Source organism: Tympanuchus pallidicinctus, unplaced genomic scaffold, assembly GCF_026119805.1.
Source record: "Tympanuchus pallidicinctus isolate F22 unplaced genomic scaffold, pur_lepc_1.0 scaffold1, whole genome shotgun sequence".
Classification (NCBI taxonomy): domain Eukaryota; kingdom Metazoa; phylum Chordata; class Aves; order Galliformes; family Phasianidae; genus Tympanuchus; species Tympanuchus pallidicinctus.
This window is the reverse complement of record NW_026294618.1, coordinates 25,397,536-25,417,673: the sequence shown is the minus strand read 5'-3', so window position 1 is coordinate 25,417,673 and position 20,138 is coordinate 25,397,536. Positions and strand designations below refer to the sequence as shown.

Sequence of the window (20,138 nt, the reverse complement as noted above, 5' to 3'; positions counted from 1 at the left end):
TAACTTCTTCCTGTCAGTTCCTCTCCTAAACCTCTTCCATTCCAATCCTGAATTAGGGTGCATTAAAATATCTGATTTAAAATATTTCAGAAGGATTATTATACTATTAATATCCCTTTATTGATAGAAACTATGCCCCAGAAGAAATTGTAGTTATTTAAAACTCACTGATTTTTTTAGAACTCACACCAAAGCTTTCTGCTGCAGAATGAATTTATTCAAGATGTCACACTGGGTTTAAGCCATGGGAAAAACAGCTTGATCGTTGCAAACAGAGCCACTGAGAATGCATGTATGAAATTACGTGCATTTATCAGCAAAATTCCATTGTAAGCAAGTAATGAAAACTGGGTGCTGTAGAACATTTTGTATTTGCTTATCTACAAAACATGTCAGGAATACGTTCCTCTCCTTGATTGCAGTTCTGGGTACAATTTCTTCATTTTCACCATGTAGGTTTGCTATTAATTAGCAAGTTTCATAAAACTTTCTAAAAACTGATGAGAATTATTATTATTATTTTTAATTTCAGCAAGTGAGTCCTTAGGTTGATTTTTAGCCCATGGACTTAAAAGCCCTTTTTATTTCTCTTACATTTATTTCATCAACAAAGTGAACTTGATGCTTTTCATCTGAAGTTATTTGCTATAAGATAGAAGGCTATTTTGTTTGCCTGCAACAACATTTACAGTCCTTTCTGCTAAAAGGCTAATACCACAGTTGCATTTTTCTCTACAAGTGTCTCAAAAATAGAATTGTGCAGACAATAAACAGAATTGCTTATATACAAATAAACAAATTTTGCTAATGTGAACTCTCCATCTTCTCAACAGTAGAAGATAGGAAACCTTGCCAGATTATACACGGGAAGGCCTTTACACATCATCTGAGAGAAAATAATGAATACATTTCTCTCCATGCTTTTTGTTTAAGTTTCAGAAACTGATTTGGCATTATCGAAGATAAACTGAATTTACACTTTATCTATACTGTCCTAACTAAATGACACACTCTTACTTTCAGAGCTTTGGCTGGTAAACACTGTTTTTAAGAGGTTTTTTTTTTAAGCACCTGATCTACAAAGGCATTTGAATTATTTTTACATATACATCTGATTGAGCTCTGATTTTTTTGACACGGAGCTTCACCTGAACTGTCCTGTTTGATGAGAGGACAGGCTGGAAGAAATTCCCTCCTTGGAGGCTCTTGTTTTGTTCTCAGTCTTCGAAATGATGCTTTTGAAAACATGTATTACAAATTACAGTAAGTCTGTTCTCTGTAAAATGCAGTTTATTTTAAATTGCTTTTCTGAATTATCTTTTTTGGTATGGTGAAATATAGGATATCTACAATAATTCAGTTCATTAGATGTCTTTCTGTGAAATGAAAAATTCTTATTTATATTGTGAAATATTGTCTAGCTTTTGTTTTATTCAGCTACTATGTACTTCTGCTTTTTTAGCAATTAAACTGCTTAGATTTACTGTATGTTTTCATTTTAATGGAAGTTCAAACTACGAAGACACACCAGCTTACAGCTTGTTAAACAGCTTATTTTATGTTTATAGTCTTTTATGCCAGAACAGCTAGTTGTTTGATTTTCTTTCCTCGTCGATTTCAGTAACAGCCTGTTGGCACTTAACCCCAGCAAGCAGATCAGTACCACATTGCTACCCACTCACTCTCCCCAGGTGAGATGGAATAGAAAATTGGGAAGGTAAAAGTGCAAGAACTTGTAGGCTGATATGAAGACAACTTGCTAGGCAAAGCTAAAGCTGCGTACACAAGCAAAGCAAAACAAGGAATTCATTCACTGCTTGTCTGTTAGCAGGCAGATGCTCAGCCACTCCCAGGAAAGCAGGGCTCAGCAAGTGTAATGGTTTATTGGGAAGATAAATACCATCATTTTAAATGTACTTCCCTTCTTTTTTCTTTCCCCCAGTTTTTGCTGTTGTTTGTTTGTTTGTTTTTAGCTGAGTGTGATGCTATTTTTATGGAACATCCCTTTGGTCAGTCTAGATCACCTGTCCTGGTGCTGTTCTATCCCAGCTCCTTAGTTGCCTCTAGCTTCTCCCTGATATGACAGCAGAAAAAGGCTGAAATTTCTTTCAATCTTTGTAAGCACTGCTCTGTTACAGCTAAAAGCTGAATTATCACAGCTGTTTTCATCAAAAATCCAAATACAGCATTATATAAGCCTCTATGAAGATAATATATCTCAGCCAAAACCTCAAGACAGCCTAATTAATTTGTCAGATAAACAGTAATGCAAACTATATATATTGGTAAAATGTCCCTGTTTTTAAATTTGTGCAGGCAAAGCATGGTGCCATGTGAAGCAGAAATGTTGATCCTGGAGATATCTGCAAAGACAAGAATGCCTAGCAATTTCTCGTCCAATTCATACGGGCTTGAAACAGGATCCATATTTGTTGGTGGCTTGCCTTATTCTTCTGCAATAAAGCAGGTATTTTTTTTACCACTATTTATTTTAAGATGTTTGATGTTTCAGCAGTGGTATATGAATACAATATAAATGGAGAGATACAAATCATACAAAAAATAAGAATTGCTTACACTCTTTTGGAGATTACATCTAAGGCATGCCTTGAGTTTTGCTGGTGTCTTGATCTTCAGCAAGTGAATTGAACAGAAATGGCATTATGACTCAAGCTGCAATCCTATTTGCCTTGGGTAGACAGGGAACAAATATGAGCAAATTTGGAGGTACCTGTTAGCTGCATTTTATGTGGGAAGTCTAACAGCACTGAATTTCCTATCCAAAGAGAAAGGACCTCTGCTTTTGTCCTTCGCCTGAATGGAAAGATGTGTCTGAAAATGAATAGAGAGCACTAACTTGTGGAACAGCATTCAAGACTGACAAGTACAGGAACTGGAGATTGTGGGGACGTATTTGTAGTACGAGTTGGGTGTATGTGAGCATGTGATGTAATATGCAGTGAGACTAGAACAGAAGTGGAGGAGAAACAGCTGTGGAAATGGTGATGAGAATACATACAGAGACATACTGAGGGACATACTGAAGTGGATTACTACTGAATTATTGTTACAGAGGAATTTCAAGTAGGGTAGTCACTATAATGGACATTAGTGAGCGACTCCTAATCTGGGCAGAATGAATGTAGACGTGAATTTTAGTTCTATAGCACTCACACTCTTCTCACTCACAAACCAAGGCCCCAGGCCCTCCAATTGAGTTGAAACTGGAACAAAACACCCATTCCAGTGCCTGGCAGCATAGCTCCTGTACAGAGCAGTTCCCAGACAGCTCAGCCAGCTACATCTTGTCAGGTGTCTCAATATGGAGTATGCCTCTGTACCAAGGGACCACTGTACTAAGTATGTATTGATTTTTATAATTAAATTGTTGGCATAAGGTACCAGAGGCCTCTCTAATCATAGAGCCCCAGGACAAGCCCCAACTTTTTCATTGTATAAAGCAAGTCATAGTTAGTTACCTGGATTATTTCACCTCCTAGTTTTATCTCCCAGCTGTATTACAAGAATGTAAAGTTGTTCACCAACGCTTAACAAAGTTATTCTGCGAGTCTTTGTTTTCTGTGCAATCTAGAATACACAAAACAGTGCTGCTTCAGCATAGTCTGGGTCTCATTTATCCGAGCAGTGATTTTGGATACTCATCACCTGATGACTGTAACAAAGTTAATCTGTGTTTTTGTTTTCCCAGTGCATAGCTGGATCATGTAGAGCTGAGTATATGTAGTCAATAATTCATTTTTCTGAACCATACTTTGGGTAGACTTCACCGTGTGACAACTGTTTTAACCTTTTTATCTCTTCAGTTCTTTGGTAAAAGTGGGTTATCTTGTAATGAGGTGAATACAGTAATTTCAAGCACGGGTGCGATTTTTCTTGCTGTTTTTGTAATGTGTTTAGATTGCTTTTGCTTTTAGTGAATTGCATAGTAACCAATGAAGTGACAATGTTGTTGAAATCTAACATGTTCTTGTGAGTTGTAAAGTACTCATCCAAAAGTGTACTTCTAAATACCTTATATTAGCATTAAGAGAACATTTACAATTGTACAAGATTTTTCCTTAATTCAAACATTCATAATTAACTAACCATTTGTATTATAATATATGGAATATTTTTTAATATATGGAATTTTTTTTTGTATTAGTTGTGTATAAAATTAACTTACTTAGAGGCATGCACCCTCAATAAATGTTCTAAACTAACAAAAATTCCAAAATATACTTTCAAAGTTGTATAATTTTGGCTAAAATTAATATTTTGAAGGATCTTCCAAAGAAACAACAGTGAAAACTTAGAATTTCAGTCTCTGGAATGTGTTTAGAAGTAAAGAAGCAATTTATTTGAGGGTTATTTTTAATTCTGTGTGTGTGAAAAGTTTGAGACAGTAAATAGCTCCTTATCAGCCAATTTCAATTAAAACAAAACAAAAGCTTATGCAAGTTAAAATAGCAGTAAAATACAGTGGCTTACAGGTAATTTATTGCTAAAATATATTGCTTGGACATATCTCAGACTCATATCAAGATGAGCTTCCTTTCTTTAAGTATATGATAGTTCAATAGATTATTTTACTTTTAATGCAGGGTTAATAGGTGAAATGTTATGGTGTAATTTTTTTTATTCAGAAGAGGTAATAACAGCATTGTGCAGTGTGTAAGCACTCAAGCCATTGACACTTTACCTCAGTTAGTACTTGGAAAGTATTTATTCATATAAATTTCCAAAGCTAAAAATGTATCTTAGGCTCTCAGTTGCCTCTCTGGTTCTTCATGAAGCTTTTTTGCAGTTCATTTCTTGTTGCTTCTGATTACCTATGCAATTTATTTTATTTTATTTTCCTTTTTCCTTTGTGATTTCTGTGTTCATTTTTATATTTTCTTACTGTTTCATTTTTTCTAATGTTTACTTTTTTGTAGTTTCGGTTAAGGTTATTTTTTCTTGGCTTTCTTATCACGGTGTGTTGGCTGTAAGTCACACACAGTCTATAAGGACTGTACCTGTAGTTTTTGTCATACAATTGAGAACAGTCTGCCCAAATTCTCTTTATTTTGACTGCTCATTCCCAGCAATAGAAAACCACTCCAGGGAGTTTCTTTCTCATCAGATTTGACGCAGGCAGTTTCATTCTAAAACCTTCATCATCCCCAAAATAGAAAAGGCCTGATTTTGACCTTGATCCTGTAGTTTGCTTCAAGGGAGGTTTCTGCTCCAGCTGTGACTCAGCTCTTCCTGGCAAATGCTCTGACTGCCCTTTGAGTCAAGTCTCATAATGACCCTTGTGATATCTATGGTATCTGCCTAATTATACGTTGTCTTGTTTCAGATGAGCTCAATCTCTCACTGGAGTAGTTCACTCTGCTGTTGGCTCTCTACTGTCCAATATTGTCTAAGTTGTGGAGAACAGTAACTTCAGATTTTACACTTCAGCTGATCATTTTAATTGATGCCAGTTCCTGTCTAACAGGAATTTCTATCTGCAATTGCCAAAACTGTTTACATGGTATTTGTCCATATTAGTGTAATATTGACTTCCATGTGAGACTTCTCTTACTTTCTTTTTGAGTGAAGTTTGATATGATTTCTGCAGCCCACAGGGTAAAATATTGTGTCCTCTGAGAATTTCCTATATTGTGATTTCCTAACTATCTCTTGAATGTCTGTGCACTTTTTCGTTTATTTATCTATTTATTTGTTTGCTTATTTATTAATTGGTTGGCACATTTATTATTTTGTATTGCTGAGTCTGAGTGCCCTCCACACATAAGGTAAGGTGCAAAAATTACTCCACGCCTTTCAGTCTTAAAAAGTTGAAGATTTCATTTCCAAAAATGAGGGGAAATTCCTTTTCTTACCTTGACTGTTTTCTCTTGTGTTCTTACATACTATTGAAGGGATACCCTTTGATTCTTTTTTTAAGGGTGAATTTATTGGAAAATTTGGATGGGAAATCATAAGGCCTTTCAAGAATTATTGAGAAGTTACTGTTTTTCTGTGTTCTCACAGAGGTCTTGAGACTGTTCTGAACCTGATTGGTATTCTGCTTAGGATATGCTATTTTGAATAGAAATATCAGTAAACAAAGAGATAATACTTCTAGGCTAGAAATCTGGATTAGCACCAACTATGCATGTTTCCACTGCTGACGGTAATAGAAGTCTTCGCACACTATCAACAAAAGATTGAATTTTGTTTCTAACCACATACAACTGATTTCCCTGACTACTGCCATGGTTTGGGAATGCAGAGATTATAACAGTGCAGAGAACAAATATATTACTCTCAAGGCAGCAGTATGTTTTAAAAGAACATTGTGGCACCCAGGAAAGCAGTGTTATAACACTCAATAGATTTTTTCATTATTCAGGAGCTCTCCGACCTCCCACATTACCAACAGCCTTGCAGCCATGGTTGGTGGGAGAAACACTGCCAGCAGTAGAGCAAGACAGAGTTATGGAGCACTTAGGTAGCACTTAGGATGCAGAAAGCAGTATGGATCCATGCTTACAAGCCTATGACAGTGGCTTGTGCAAGACCATTCTCTATCATCTCTGAAAGAACTATAGCAATCAGAGGAGGTCCCTGGTCACTGGAAAAAGACAAATACCATGTTGTGTTCATCTTTAAAAGCACCGGGAAGATTTGGGTAACAACGAGCTGGTCAAGCCAACAACATACCTCAGTTCCTGAGACAATTATAGAAATAAATGAAGGACAGAAAGGTCCTTGGGAACAACCAAGGATTTACCAAGAGAAAACTGTGCCTGACCAATATGGTTATCTTCCATGTTGGAAGGCTCTGTGGGCAAAGGGGGAGCAATGGCTATTCCTTAGTTTTTTCCCTGGGCTCAGCTTTTTTTCTGATGCATGCAACTCTCCCCACCCCAAGGGGATGAGGAATGGGGGCTCTGGTCAGGCTGTTACAGCTCCTTCCTGCTGCTCCTTCCTGTTTGCCCTTTTCCCTAGCCCTGATGAAATGCTCTGCAGGCTGCACTTCCTATGAGGACAGACACCTGCTGCAGTGCAGGGTGCTTCATGTGCTCCTGCTCTGCTGTTTGGGGCACCCGTTCCCTTGAAACTTCTGTGATTGATTTCTTCAGGGCTGTTTCTTAGACTTTTTCCCCCTCCTCTCTCAGAACTGCTGTACAGCATTTTGGCCCTTTCTCAAACGCAGTCCACGGAGGTGCCTCCAACTTGACTGCAGGGCCCAGCTGGGGCCTCTGGAGCCCAATGGAACCTGCTGTGTGCAGCATGGGGCAGACCTGGCCTTGCCTCAGAGGCACCTGCAACTGAAATGCAGGTATAGTTCTCTGATTGTATGTTACTCCTGTGGTTTAACCCAGCAGGTAGCTGAGCACAGTGCAGTTGTTTGCTCATTCCCTGTCTTCCCAGTGGGATGGGGGAGAGAATTGAAGGGAAAAAATTGTAGAACTCATGGGTTGAGATAAAACTATTTACTAAAATAGAGAAAAGTATAATAGTTGTGACATGGATAGATAGATAGATAACTTGTTATATACATTCTCACATGTGGATATATATATATATAACAAGTAATCCACAAGCAATTGCTCACCACCCCCTAGCTGATGTTAAGCTAGCCCCTGAGCAGCTGAAACGAGCCTGATGAGCTCCCACCCCCTTCAAAGCTCCTTCCACATGATGTCTTATGGTATGGAATATCCCTTTGTGCAGTTTAAGTCAGCTATCCTAATCCTGATCCCTCCCAGGGTCCTTGGGCCCTTCACTGGAAATGGCCCTGGCTCTGTATAGCTCTACTTAATAGCAGCTATAAACATTGCTGTGTTATCAGCATCGTTTTCTCCTAGAACCGAACATAACATTATACCAGCTATTCTGAAGAAAACAATTCCACGTTTCCAAAGAGCAAGCATATTAAAAAAATAAAAATAAAAACCTGGCTCAATAAGAATCAAAGGTTGGAGATCTGAAGATATGGGTGAAAAACTAGGTAACAAGTATATGCATTGAAACATCTTGGATGAATTCATTCAAGTTCACGTGCGGTAAACTGTTTCATACGAAGAAATAAATTGTTTTTATTATTCTCTGTAAACTTTCCTTTGAAAAGTCTAGTAGGTTCGTATGAGAGAGGGTAGTAAAATGAATATGATCAGAAGAAAAGCTAAACAGCTGTGTTACAAAACGCTGGCTGACATAGATCTTGGCCTGCAGTCTCTGGTTAGCAAAAATAATCCTCCAATTCTTTGACAGTTTTCTTTATTATTTTAAAGTTATATCCCATTTCTCACTTAACGAATATTAAGGGTGTATTTCAGACTTGCTACATACAACAAATAGGCAAACAGATAAATCGACTGAACAGTAAATAGCTTCACCCCTGTTCTTGAAAGCTGTTTATAATATTTGTTTTCTAATACATAAAAATCAATAATGGAAGAATATAAACTTACAGGAGAAATCAGAAATCAGAAATTTTTTAAAAAATGTATTTTGAACTCCCAAGGCATGTTTCAGAAAAATTAATTTCATGCTAGCTTTAGTATCATTAATTGTTTACAATACCTTATTGTTCTGCAGAAAAGATAAGATTAGTACACTTGACAGGAAATTACAGATTGTTTTCAAATACCTCCAGCAATAGTTGATTGCAGTAATAGTGTTATTTCTGCTGCTATAATTGCTACAGTGATTTATATTTCTAGACTTAATAGTATTTTAGTATTGGGAATGAGAAATGTCATTACATGTTCATATTCCTTTTCAACACAAACAAATCTCCTTAATTAACCTTTGCAAATATTCAAACGGAGAAGTTTCAGAAGAAAGGGAAGCTTCTGTACCAGGAGAATAATTTTCTAAATAAAATTAAGATAAAAGATTATGTAGAAAGTATGCACAAATACATACAAGCACTGGTATCTCCATATTACCATCTGGGAAATGCAGCAGATAATTGAGTGATATGCTCAGGATCATAGTGTTTTAGTGTTGTAACTAAGACAAAATAGAGATGATTCTACATTCAGATTCTCTTGATTAGATCACTGGTGCATACCTGGATGTCCTTGAGAGGGGGGGGCACATTCTTTACCAAGAGAGTAGTGAGGTGCTGTAACAGGCTGCCCTGAGATGCTGTGGATGCCCTGGAGATGTTCAAGGCCAGGTTGGATGGGGCCCTGGACAGCCTGGTCTAGTATTAGATATGGGTGGCCCTGCCTGTGGCAGGGGGTTTGGAGCTTGATGATCCTTGAGGTCCCTTCCAACCTAAGCCATTCTATGATTCTGTGTTTTAAAGACATAGGTAGAAAATTTGCAGTTCTGCATTTACATGAAATGGTGTATAAGTTATAATACAATTATTTTTTGATATAAAACTACCCATCTAGTTTCAGAATATTTTTAGGTAGACATAAATAGTATAGATTGATATAAATAGATATATAAAAATAATTACGACGTTTTACTAATGTTTGCTGGAATGTGTAGCATTATCTCTTTTCTGTTGCAACTGTTTTATTCATCCACTGAGTTTGAGTTCAGTGTCATTCAGTGAAGACAGAGACATTGTGAAGCAGGTGTTACAAAACAGAATCAGGCCTACAATTTGGAATGATCTGAAGACAGTTTGTTGTATATTACAGCTGCTGTGCTTCCGCAGACCGAAACAACAGCGAACCCTCTGTAACTGCCTAGTTAGACATAGTTTATGACCCATTTCCCTTGCCAGAGTATTGCAAAGCAGTGGGAGAATTTAGTACAATCTGTGCATGGTATTCAGGTTTGATTATCTGGCATTCACCTTATCTGATAAAGCTACAGAACAGGGCTCTGACATTAACTGTTACAGAAGAGTTTATAATAATGTTATATTTTTATGGTACTTTAGTAACCTGCTACAGTAGTCATTGGCTGTGAGTGAAGTAAAGATGCTGTTAGTGGTTTTGACCCAGTTAATGACTGCTGGGCTGCAGCATTCAGCTTGAGAAGATTTCTGGAGAAGCCAACAATAAAAGGCATCCATCTTCCATGAGATTACCAGCACATACTGGACCATAGCCTCATGCAGCTGTATGTTACAGTGGTACAAACACGAGTGGCTTGATTGAAATATTGCAGGGACCATATCTCAAATCTCCAAAAATTTTCTATTGGTGTACAGCACATCTGAAATTTTCATACTTAAGAATCATATGACTTATAAAAGCATTTTATTTTGGCGAGATTTTTACATACTGATGACCAGTCAAATTGAACAATTTGTTCATACAGTCCCCTCTGTTTAAAAATGACCCTTTCAATTTTTTTTGAGCTTTTCAATTTTTTAATCAGTGAATATAACGAGACCTGTGCACTGGTTATAGTGGTTTGGGTTCACTAGTTGATTGATTTTGTTTTTTTCCTTTTTTCTTCATTTTTTCTTTCTTTTTTCTTAGATCAGAAATATGTTTGACAGTTGTTCGAATGTTATTTCATACTTTGTTTATAATTTAAAGCATCATCTGCCCCGTGTGTTTATGCTGGAGCTCAGAATATGCTGTGTGGGAGCTAATTGTCTGGCATTAATCTTCACTCAAGGTATAGTGGAATGTGAGTGCACAGCTTGTAGTGATTCTGCACCTGTATCTCACTGCACCTTGAGTTTGAAGTTCAGCTGTGTGATGCAGAAAGAGCAAACAGCATCAGCCCCTCTACAATATCTTCTTAGTTTGTCAGTGGTGAACCACTGATACATGAGCTGCTCCTCATCAATTTCAGTCCATGTGGTTTTCCAAAAAATATATTAAATATGTGTCCTTGTAATAATACCACACCCTTTTTATTTTTCATGTTATATTTCTTCTAAATCAGCTCTGTTGTCATATTTGAGATTACAGTATTCCGAAAGGCTTTTTTCAGTGTATTTGCTGGTTGTAAATGCATGCTGCATAGTTGTCTGATTTCTCCTTATATCCTGACGTGACAGCCTTACATCCTGATGAAGATTTTAATTCCAGAGTCCTGCTTAAGGTATGCTGTGGATCTGTCTTTGCTCCACCCAAATGCTTATGCTAATTAAAAGCTTCTGGAAGCTTTTATGTATTTCTATGCTTGAATATAAGTACACAGGGAGAGACTAAGTGAATATTTGACACATTATAAAATATTCATCTTTTACATGTCATTCATTGTTTTATTGACTGCTGTCACATTCACCCCTGGTCATCTTGTCTGAAGGTTGAGAAGACATGATTTGCATTCTGTGTTTTCATACAATTACTTATATCCCTGAAAATCAGTAGTCTGTCTCTCCAACAAAGAGATCATTTTGTAATCCTATGCAGGGATCTGCTCTTTTGACCGTTCTGTTTTGTTGTGATCACCAAACTTGTTTACCTCTATACTTCCTACATTCACAGATAATTTGTTTAGCAGCACTAAATTCATTTGGTGGTATTTGTGGTAACTGTACAGTGTGTAAACTGATCTGTTTGTAATTTTTGTTTCCTGTCTTTTAGCCTGCTTATTAGTCCAAAAGACCTTTTTTTTTTTATTTCTCATGACTGTTAATTTTCTTTAAAAACTTCTGGTGGGTAACCATGTCATAATATTTTTGAAAATCAAATTAGCCACGTTGATCAAATGGCCTTCTGTTATGTGACCGTTCACGTGTTCAAGGCATTCTAATGACTGGAAAGCACAACTTCCTTTTACAGAATTATAGAGATTCTTTATGCCATTTTATTCCCAGATTTTGCTACTTACATTCTTTATTATTACTCTTAGAAAACTGCCCCCAATGAAACGTAGTCTTGATAGCTCTTAGTTTCAATCTTTTTGTCCTTTCACTGTTCATGTTAACTTACTGGTATTGTATTTTGGTATTTTGCAGCCTTCTGGCATTTTTGATAATAAATCCCATCATTTAAGTGAGTAGTTATGTACCACCTTTGAAAAATTCTGGGCTTCCTATTTTTAACACTGTTGAAAGTTTTTATGTGCACTGGTGGTTTTTTTTGTTTTGGTTTGGTTTTTTTTTTTGTTTTTTTTTTTGCCTAATGTGAGTTGTATTCTAGCATCTTTCTGAAAAGATGTAGTTTTTTATTTGACTTGCACAACCTTATATCATCCACTGTTCTTTTGGCATATGAGATATCCTCTCATAGTCCTTTTAATCATTCTGTTTTATCACTCAAACTCCTTGTTTTAAACTGATGCTTCATTTATTTATTTATTTGTTTACTGACAAGAGTGTATAGAGTTATCTGAACTCTATGCACCTGTTTTGCTCTGATCCACAAGCATTTTATTCCTTAGCTGTTCCTGTTATTTTTATCCTAGATAACATCTCTCTATTACAGTTAAACTATTTTTGGTGGTTTTTTTAAGTGTGGTTTTTTCCCAGAAGAACACTGGTTACGTTATAGTCAGTATTGAAATGTTGGTTGTTTATCCAAGGTATTTTGATGGTTATGTACTGTAGCAAATCCTATGCAGTCCAGGCTCAATGCAAAATCAAGAATTATTTCTTTTCTTGTAGTTTCTCTAATGTTTCCAAGAAGCCATTATTTACAACATCTAAAACTGTACTCCGTGCATCATATCTTGTCATGATTTGTAATCAGAGTGCCTGGGAGTAATTAAAGTCTGCTGTTATTTCTGTGTTCTCAGCCTTTCTAAACTCTTTCAGTATTTAACAAGTTCTGTCATCATCTGGGTTAGTTGCTATATTATATAGATTTAATTTTGTGCTTTTATTTCTGCATGAAATTTCTGTGCAGAAGGATCTGCACTACTGACTTGTAGATATATTTACTTGACTGCCTTATTTATACTGTATTGGTTCTAATGCAGCCCACATTTTAAAGGATTTTTGCTCTGGCATCATGATATTCCAGTGTTTATTTTTCTACCATTAAATGGTTATCATATTTTTGTTGTTTGAGTACGTCTCTTTAGAACTTAGGTATTTTTCCAAAGGCAATTACTTGTCTTTTCAAAAGAAATAATAGCTTAGTATTTGGATCATGGAGGAGTTGTATTGAAGAGCAAATAAATTGTTCGTACTATGTTCTCTGTAGCATATTTATCTAACTCAGTGGTATTATTTATTTATTTTGAACATGAATTTTTGATTTTTTAAAGACAGATTTTCCAGATAAGAAGAGAAATGTAATAGAATTATATTAAAACTGAATTTCTAATCTAATTTGATACTGTAATTATGGTTATTATATAGTGGTAATATACTGTCTTGCTCGATCCCATTGATTCAAAAAATGAATGTATGAGATATGAGATATTTCTTTGTCAGTTTTGGATGCATGCAGTGCTTCCCTGTTGGGATTCTTTGTGAGTAATATGCTGATGGCACTTGGCATCTAAAGATATGATATTTTTAGATCTTCAAGGCTAAGCAATACAGAAATATGATATCATCAGGGAAAACATAAACTGTTCCTATAAGACTGTATTAGTTGTTTATGTTCTTCCATTCAAGTTGGTCTGTGTTCCATGTGTCTGCAGATGATGATCTTGGACATTGCAGCATCTGTGATAACAGCTTAAGGAAAATAGTTTTAATCTAGATCATGCTGTAGGTCCTTTCCAGCCTTGGTGATTCTGTAATTGTGTGCAGAGGGCATTGTGGTAAATAGAGCCACCTTCTATTGTTGTTGGTTTTTCTTGTTGCTTTTTTAAAAATTAGATTAATTTAACCACTCTGCATATTAATCATATTATTGTTTCTTAATTCTTATCCTTATAAATGAGTATTCTCATGTAAGTTCTTTGAATAAATTATTATTCTTTTATCTACTTGAAACAAGTACAAATTTTACTGAAGGTCACTGTTAGTGTTCTGGCATTCTGAAAAGCCAAAAAATAATCCCAACTCAGAGAGACAGCAGAAATTCTGGATTCCGCCAGTTATACCAAAATCTAAACTTAAAATGTATTTATCAAAATATGCAATAAATCTTTCTGTTAGGTCTAATATAATCTAAATTGATAGTATTGAGATTGCAGAGTGAAAGACTTCTCAATTCATTTTATCCAGTTACTAGTATGCTTTCTAATGCTTCTCGATAACTACAAATTCAAAAATTCATATTAAGTTGCAGATTGCATTTTTTAGTTTTATTAGAAAGATAGCAGAGAAGTATTTTTGACATTTATAATATCAGGCTTTTTATTGATTGTGAACATGTATATTAGAAACAGTCATCTTTTTTTCTGCTTTTTCATCTGTATTCTGTAATCCTTTTACAGCTTCTTTCCTTCACTGAAGTTGTTTTAAAGAAGTTAGAGTATACATCTGTTTGTATATATGTGTGTATTGAACATTGGATCATGTAAAGAGTAATATTAGGAGGCCTGCACATAAGTAGCCTCCTGTTTTATTATGTTGTTCCGCAACATCAGAGATGGATTGTGGTGGTATGGAAGTAAAGGTTGAACCTTTCCACCAATATTGCATTACATTTTGTTGCTGTGTGACAGATGGCAGCAGAGGGGCAGTTTGACAAAATGACGTCTGGCATGGAAGTGTGTATGAAGCCAAAGTGTGGAACTGAATTCACTTATGCACAAAAAAAATTGCATCCACTGACATTCATTGATGGTTACTGAATGTTTATGGAGAACTGTGGATGTGAGGACAGTGAGGCAGTGAGTGGTGTGTGTCAGAAGTGGCGACAGTGCTGACAGTGTCAGCAGTGTGAAAGACAAGCCATATTCCAGACGGCCATGCACATTTTTATTAGTGCGGTATCCAAGCGCTTACTCATTGCTGGCAAAAATGCATAGCTAATCATAGAATCATAGATTCATTTGAGTTGGAAGTGACATCTACAGGATATCTTTTCCAAGTCCCATGCAATGAACAGAGACATCTACAGCTAGAACAGGTTGCTCAGAGCCCTATCCAGCCTGACCCAGAATGTCTCCGGGCATGGGGCATCTGCCACGTCTCTGGGCAACCTGTTCCAGTACTTTACTAACACTGTTGTGAAAAAAAAAAAAAAAAAAAAAAAAAAAAAAAAAAACAACCTTTTTCTTACATCCTATCTAAATCTTCTTTTTTTTTTTTTTCTTTTTTTTCTTTTTTTTTTTGATTTGAAAACATTTATTTTCCATTGTCCTATTACCACAGACCCCACTAAAGTGTCTGTCCCCTTCTTTCTTCTAGTCCCACTTTAGATACTGAAAGGCCACTATCTGAATACTGTAGCCTTTTCTTCTCCAGGATGAATTGTCCCAGCTGTTTCAGCCTGTCCTCATAGAAGAGCTGTTCCATGCCTTTGATGGGGTCTTTGTGTCTCTCCTCTGGATTCGCTCTGACAGATCCTTGTCTCTCCTGTACTGAGGACTCCACATCTGGATGCGGTAATCCAGTTGAGCCTCACCAGCACAGAGCAGAGGGGCAGGATTACCTTTCTTGACCTGCTGATCATGCATCTTTTGATGCAACCCAGAATACAGTAGTCTTTCTGGGCTGTGAGTGTATGTCACTGGCTTGTGTCCAGCGTGTCATCCACCAGAACCCCCAGGTTCTTTTTGGCAAGGCTGTGCTCAATCTGTACATCCCCTGCTTGTAATGACTGGGGGGTTGTATAAGACCTTTAATTTGGATTTGTTGAATCTGATGAGGTTCTCTGGACCAACTGCTCAAACCTGGTTAGGTCTGTCAGGATGGTCTCTCTCTTTTCGTGCTGAATTGTTGAAAAAGGTGTTTTGTAGCTGATAATCTATCAAAATAGTGCTCTTTCTATCTTATTGTGCTCTTTGTAGCTGTATTTGTTTCCATGGAAATAAAGTAGGAGGCATTTTTTTCAGAGTGACCTACATAGTGACAATATGATCTATTGATAATAATATCAATGTGAGTTAACAATTGATATTAATATATTACTAATAATTTCTGTAAAGTCCAATAAAAATAGACATAGCAAAATTCTAACCAGAAACCAAAAATAACACCAACCCTTAATTAAGAACCAGAAATTATTTCTGGTGAGACTTTTTCTCAGTGCTCTTTGAATCATATTAAAGGAGATGCTTAAGGTTGTTATCTAAATTGATAATTTTCACACAGCTGTGATTTCCAGACGTAAGTGCAAAATCTTATTAATACCGATGATAATACTGGGGAAAAAAACCCCACACACAAATAAATAGCATTCTACATATATATATATGTAGAATATATGTATATGTATATATATATATATATACACACAGTAAAACAAAGTTTAAAACTGATTAATATAAGCAAGATTAAAAATGCAATTTAATCTTAATTAGATAATAGTAGATGCCAAATTAATTGTACTTGTTACAAAGCTAAAAACCACACATACTAATGATATTGTGGTTACTCTGCATTCTTGCAGAAAAGAAGACAAGGAACTTTAAGAACAACACAGCCCGAGGCCATCTGTGGAGAAGGCCATAACTGATTTCAGCCATCTTGAATTAGAATATTAAAAGCAGTAGGCTTGCACTCCAGAAATGAGGGCAGATTCAGGATACTGGGCCAAATAGATTATTCCTGTTCCATACTTGCATGAGAATCTTGATATGAATGGATTTAACTAAGATCTCTGGAAGCTCTTTTATGCTGAAGAAAAGAAAAAAAAAAGAAAGAAAGAAACATACCTCTCTGTTTGTGCATGGGGAAATCAAACTCCTGAAGCCTCTGTGTCTGAAATAAAAGGAGTGTGGCAAGGAAAGCAAAAGAAACTTAGAGTCTCCTGCTGAACCTGAATGATGATGATTGCCCCTGTCTCTCTGCAGTCCCCTCATAATTTGGCATTATGAAAGTATTTTTCTCAAAGGATTGTAATTGTTTCATACTTACAGTGCCTGAACACTGATTTGAGTTTTCTAACTGCACAAGCTAACCAGATAGTGTTCTCAGTAAATTAAAAGATTGATACAAAGGCAGCAGTAAAACTTCCTGTCTTGTTCTCTTGGGATCAATTTGAAAAAAAGCCATACAGGGAAGAGACTGTAAACAAACTCTTTATTTGGGAAATTTAATAAGATATTTGAATTCAAATTTCTATTTAGTTAGGAAGAAACTTTTTTTTTTCTGTAATATTTACTACAGTGGGAAATAATGGTTCAGGGAATCAATTTAAATAAAAGATAAATTAAGAGGAAGATAGTATGGTAGCATTTGATTTGCAAAGGCAGTGGAAATAAAGTACATGGTTTTCTGTGTGATATCAGAAGCTTTTTCTGTTGCAGTGCTTATGGAGTACCTATTCAAATTTCTTTTCTGAGTCAACATGTAAAACGTATCTGCAACCATTTCACATTGTAATTCATATTTATAACTCTGACATTTAGAGGTCTTTGCTTTTTGGATTATAGGAAACCGTGACTCTTTCAGTTTCATGTCAGTTATGTGGTTTGTACTCCATTTCCTAAGCCACATTGTATTTCCTTGTACTAATCCCAGTGTTTCAAGTCTTAACTGGCAAAACAAGTCCACTGCAGGTGTTCACCTGTTTGTCTATTAGGCAAAAGTGGGGCCAGTGATCAGTGAGGTAGAGGACTTGGTGACGGCATGGAGATGATTGAAGTCCTCAATATTGCCTTTACATCAGTAAAACTGTAAAACTGGCCTTCAGGAATCCTAGGCCCCTGTGACCAGAGGGAAAAGCTGGAGCATGGAGGACTAACCATTGATGGAAGAGGACAAAGTAAAGGAGCATTCAAACAAATTGAACATGCATAAATCCATGGGGTCTGATGAACTGTGCCTGCAAGTTCTGAGGAAGTTGTGTGTTATTGCAAGGTCTCTGTTAATTATCTTGGAAAGGTCATAATAATTTGCAGTGATTCTTGAAGACTGGAAGAAAACAGGCATCACTAGTGGACAAGTCTCATATCAGTCTCTGGTATGGTGATGGAAAAAAATCCTCCCGGAAGGCATTTGTATACACATGGAGGAAAACAAGGTGACTGGGAGTATTCAGAGAAGGAGAAGACCAACCTTACAGTTTTCTCCAATTAGATGACTGGCATGGTGGACAGAAGAAGAGCAATGCCTGTTTAGCTCAACTTTAACAAAGCCTTTGACAGTGTTTCCCATGGCAGCATCATAGACAAACTGACAAAGTACAGGTGGATTACAAACTGGCTCATTGAACAGGTCTTCAGGGTTTGTAGTCAGTGGCATAAGGTCTAGGTGGAAGCCAGTAACTAGAGGTGTACCTAGGTATCAACAGTGGGTCCTATCCTATTAAGAGTTTGAAGATAGGACAGAGAGAACCTTCAGCAAGTTTACTGGTGACAAAAAGCTCCTAAGCACTACAGAGTGTTGATACAGATACTAGGGGTCAAAGCATACACCTAAACCCTGCCTTTTTGCCTCTCTCTGTGGTAATTCACTTTATTGTTTTCCATTCTGCAGCTGCAAGTCAGTACTCTTCTTCACTTTTTTTTTTGTGTTATCATAGTGTGTCAGTGAGGCCAGCATGCCTTGCAATATGTTATCCTTGAGTTCTGAAGGTTTCCATGCTCAGCCTGCCTCCACCTCTTATCCACTGTGCTGTTTGATGAGCATTCAAAGAATTAGGGCAACCATAGTGTAATGGAAATTTTCTTCTATGTTAAACCATGCAAGATTTATATTTTTTTTTCCATCATCAAGGCCATGTGTGACCAATTTGGTGACTGTTTCCTACATAATGTTATCTGTAAAAAGAATAAACTACAACTGCTTAATCCCCAGGAATACTGAGTATATCTATGTATATATTCTGCTGTCCTTTTATTTTATTTTATTTTATTTTATTTTATTTTATTTTATTTTATTTTATTTTATTTTATTTTATTTTATTTTATTTTATTTATTTCCGTGGCTGCATCAGAGATGTGCCTCACAGAAAAAAGATATGTTAAGGAACTGACTTCTAAAAGAAACAGATGTCTCTCAGATTTCACCAGTGAACTATTTTAGCTTTGTTCAGCAGGAAGAGCTCTTGTTCAAAATACCTGAAACTACAGAATCTGTCTTGAATGAGACCTTAGAAGACTTTTAAGTCACTGGCACCATTTCTTCATATGTTAAAAGCTGATGGTGATCTATCAGGTACCTCCTATTGGTACTCTTATCATTCTGTTTTTGCAAAGGGTTCTCAAAAGAGGAGTCTACAGGAGAGAACTGGTTCAAGTCTTCTGCTCCTTTAAAGTTCCTGTGTCATCTCACATTCCCTCAGAATCTTTCCAGTGGTTCATAGGAAGAATGAGATTGTTTCTTCCTACCTCCTCCCCTCGGTATTCTTCAAGGTCAATATCAACAGCCATTTAATCAGCCTCACAGATTGCAGCTATTCATCCATTATGGGCAGTCTCTACCTGCTTCACTCCTTCATTAGCAGCCTTAAGCTGGAGGATTTGATATTATTTTTCAGCTTTCTGCCTTTTGCTGCAAACAACACTATCATCTGTCATCTTAAGGTTTTTGTATATGTAGTGTCTAATCTTAGACATATATGCTGGTTTGGTTAGCTTAACACCCACCTACCTTCCAAACCCTGATCAGTTTTTGGGAGTGAGGTGGGTAATCTTTGGCTAAGGGCTCAACTTTCTCTCAGTCATTCACTCACTGCCTCTCTTCAGGAGAACAGGTGAGAAGGTAAGGTGAAGAAGCTGGTGGGTCAGGATAAATATAGGGAGATTGCAAATCAGTTACCATCATGGACAAACCAGACTCTACTTGGGGAAAGCTGATTTGATTTGTGGACAGTCAAAATAGATTTGAGCGGTGAGTGACAACAAAACAATATCTCCCTCCACCTTTTTCACAAGCTTAGCTACATTCCCATCTTGTCCCCTGAACTCAGAGTGGCTCAGGGAGGTGGGTGTTGCAGTCAGTCTATAGCAGCTCCTCTCTGCTCCTCTTCGCACTTTTCCCCTGCTCTTATGTGGGTCCTTTCCACAGGCTGCAGTCCTGTGGGATAAGCTTGCTCTTGTAAAGGCGCCCTACAGACCATAATTCTTATAGGAAATATTGAATGGCTCTGGCTTGGTTCTCTCCACTGGCTGCAGGGGAATAGCTATTTGTATGAATCCTTCTTCACTTTCTGGCTCAAAGCTTGCTTTCTGAGGTATTTCTTGTGATAAGACTCTAGGAGATGAGAGAT

General features: G+C 36.7%; 1 protein-coding gene across 2 annotated transcripts in view; it reads left to right on the top strand.

The window, feature by feature from the left end:
* EYS (eyes shut homolog) overlaps positions 1-20,138 on the top strand; it is a 320,477-nt gene that overhangs the window by 66,736 nt on the left and 233,603 nt on the right. For both annotated transcript variants that reach the window (XM_052700892.1, XM_052700902.1), the window contains exon 4: positions 2,317-2,467. In XM_052700892.1, coding sequence (XP_052556852.1) covers positions 2,317-2,467 — 151 coding nt within the window. The remainder of the gene's footprint in view (positions 1-2,316; positions 2,468-20,138) is intronic.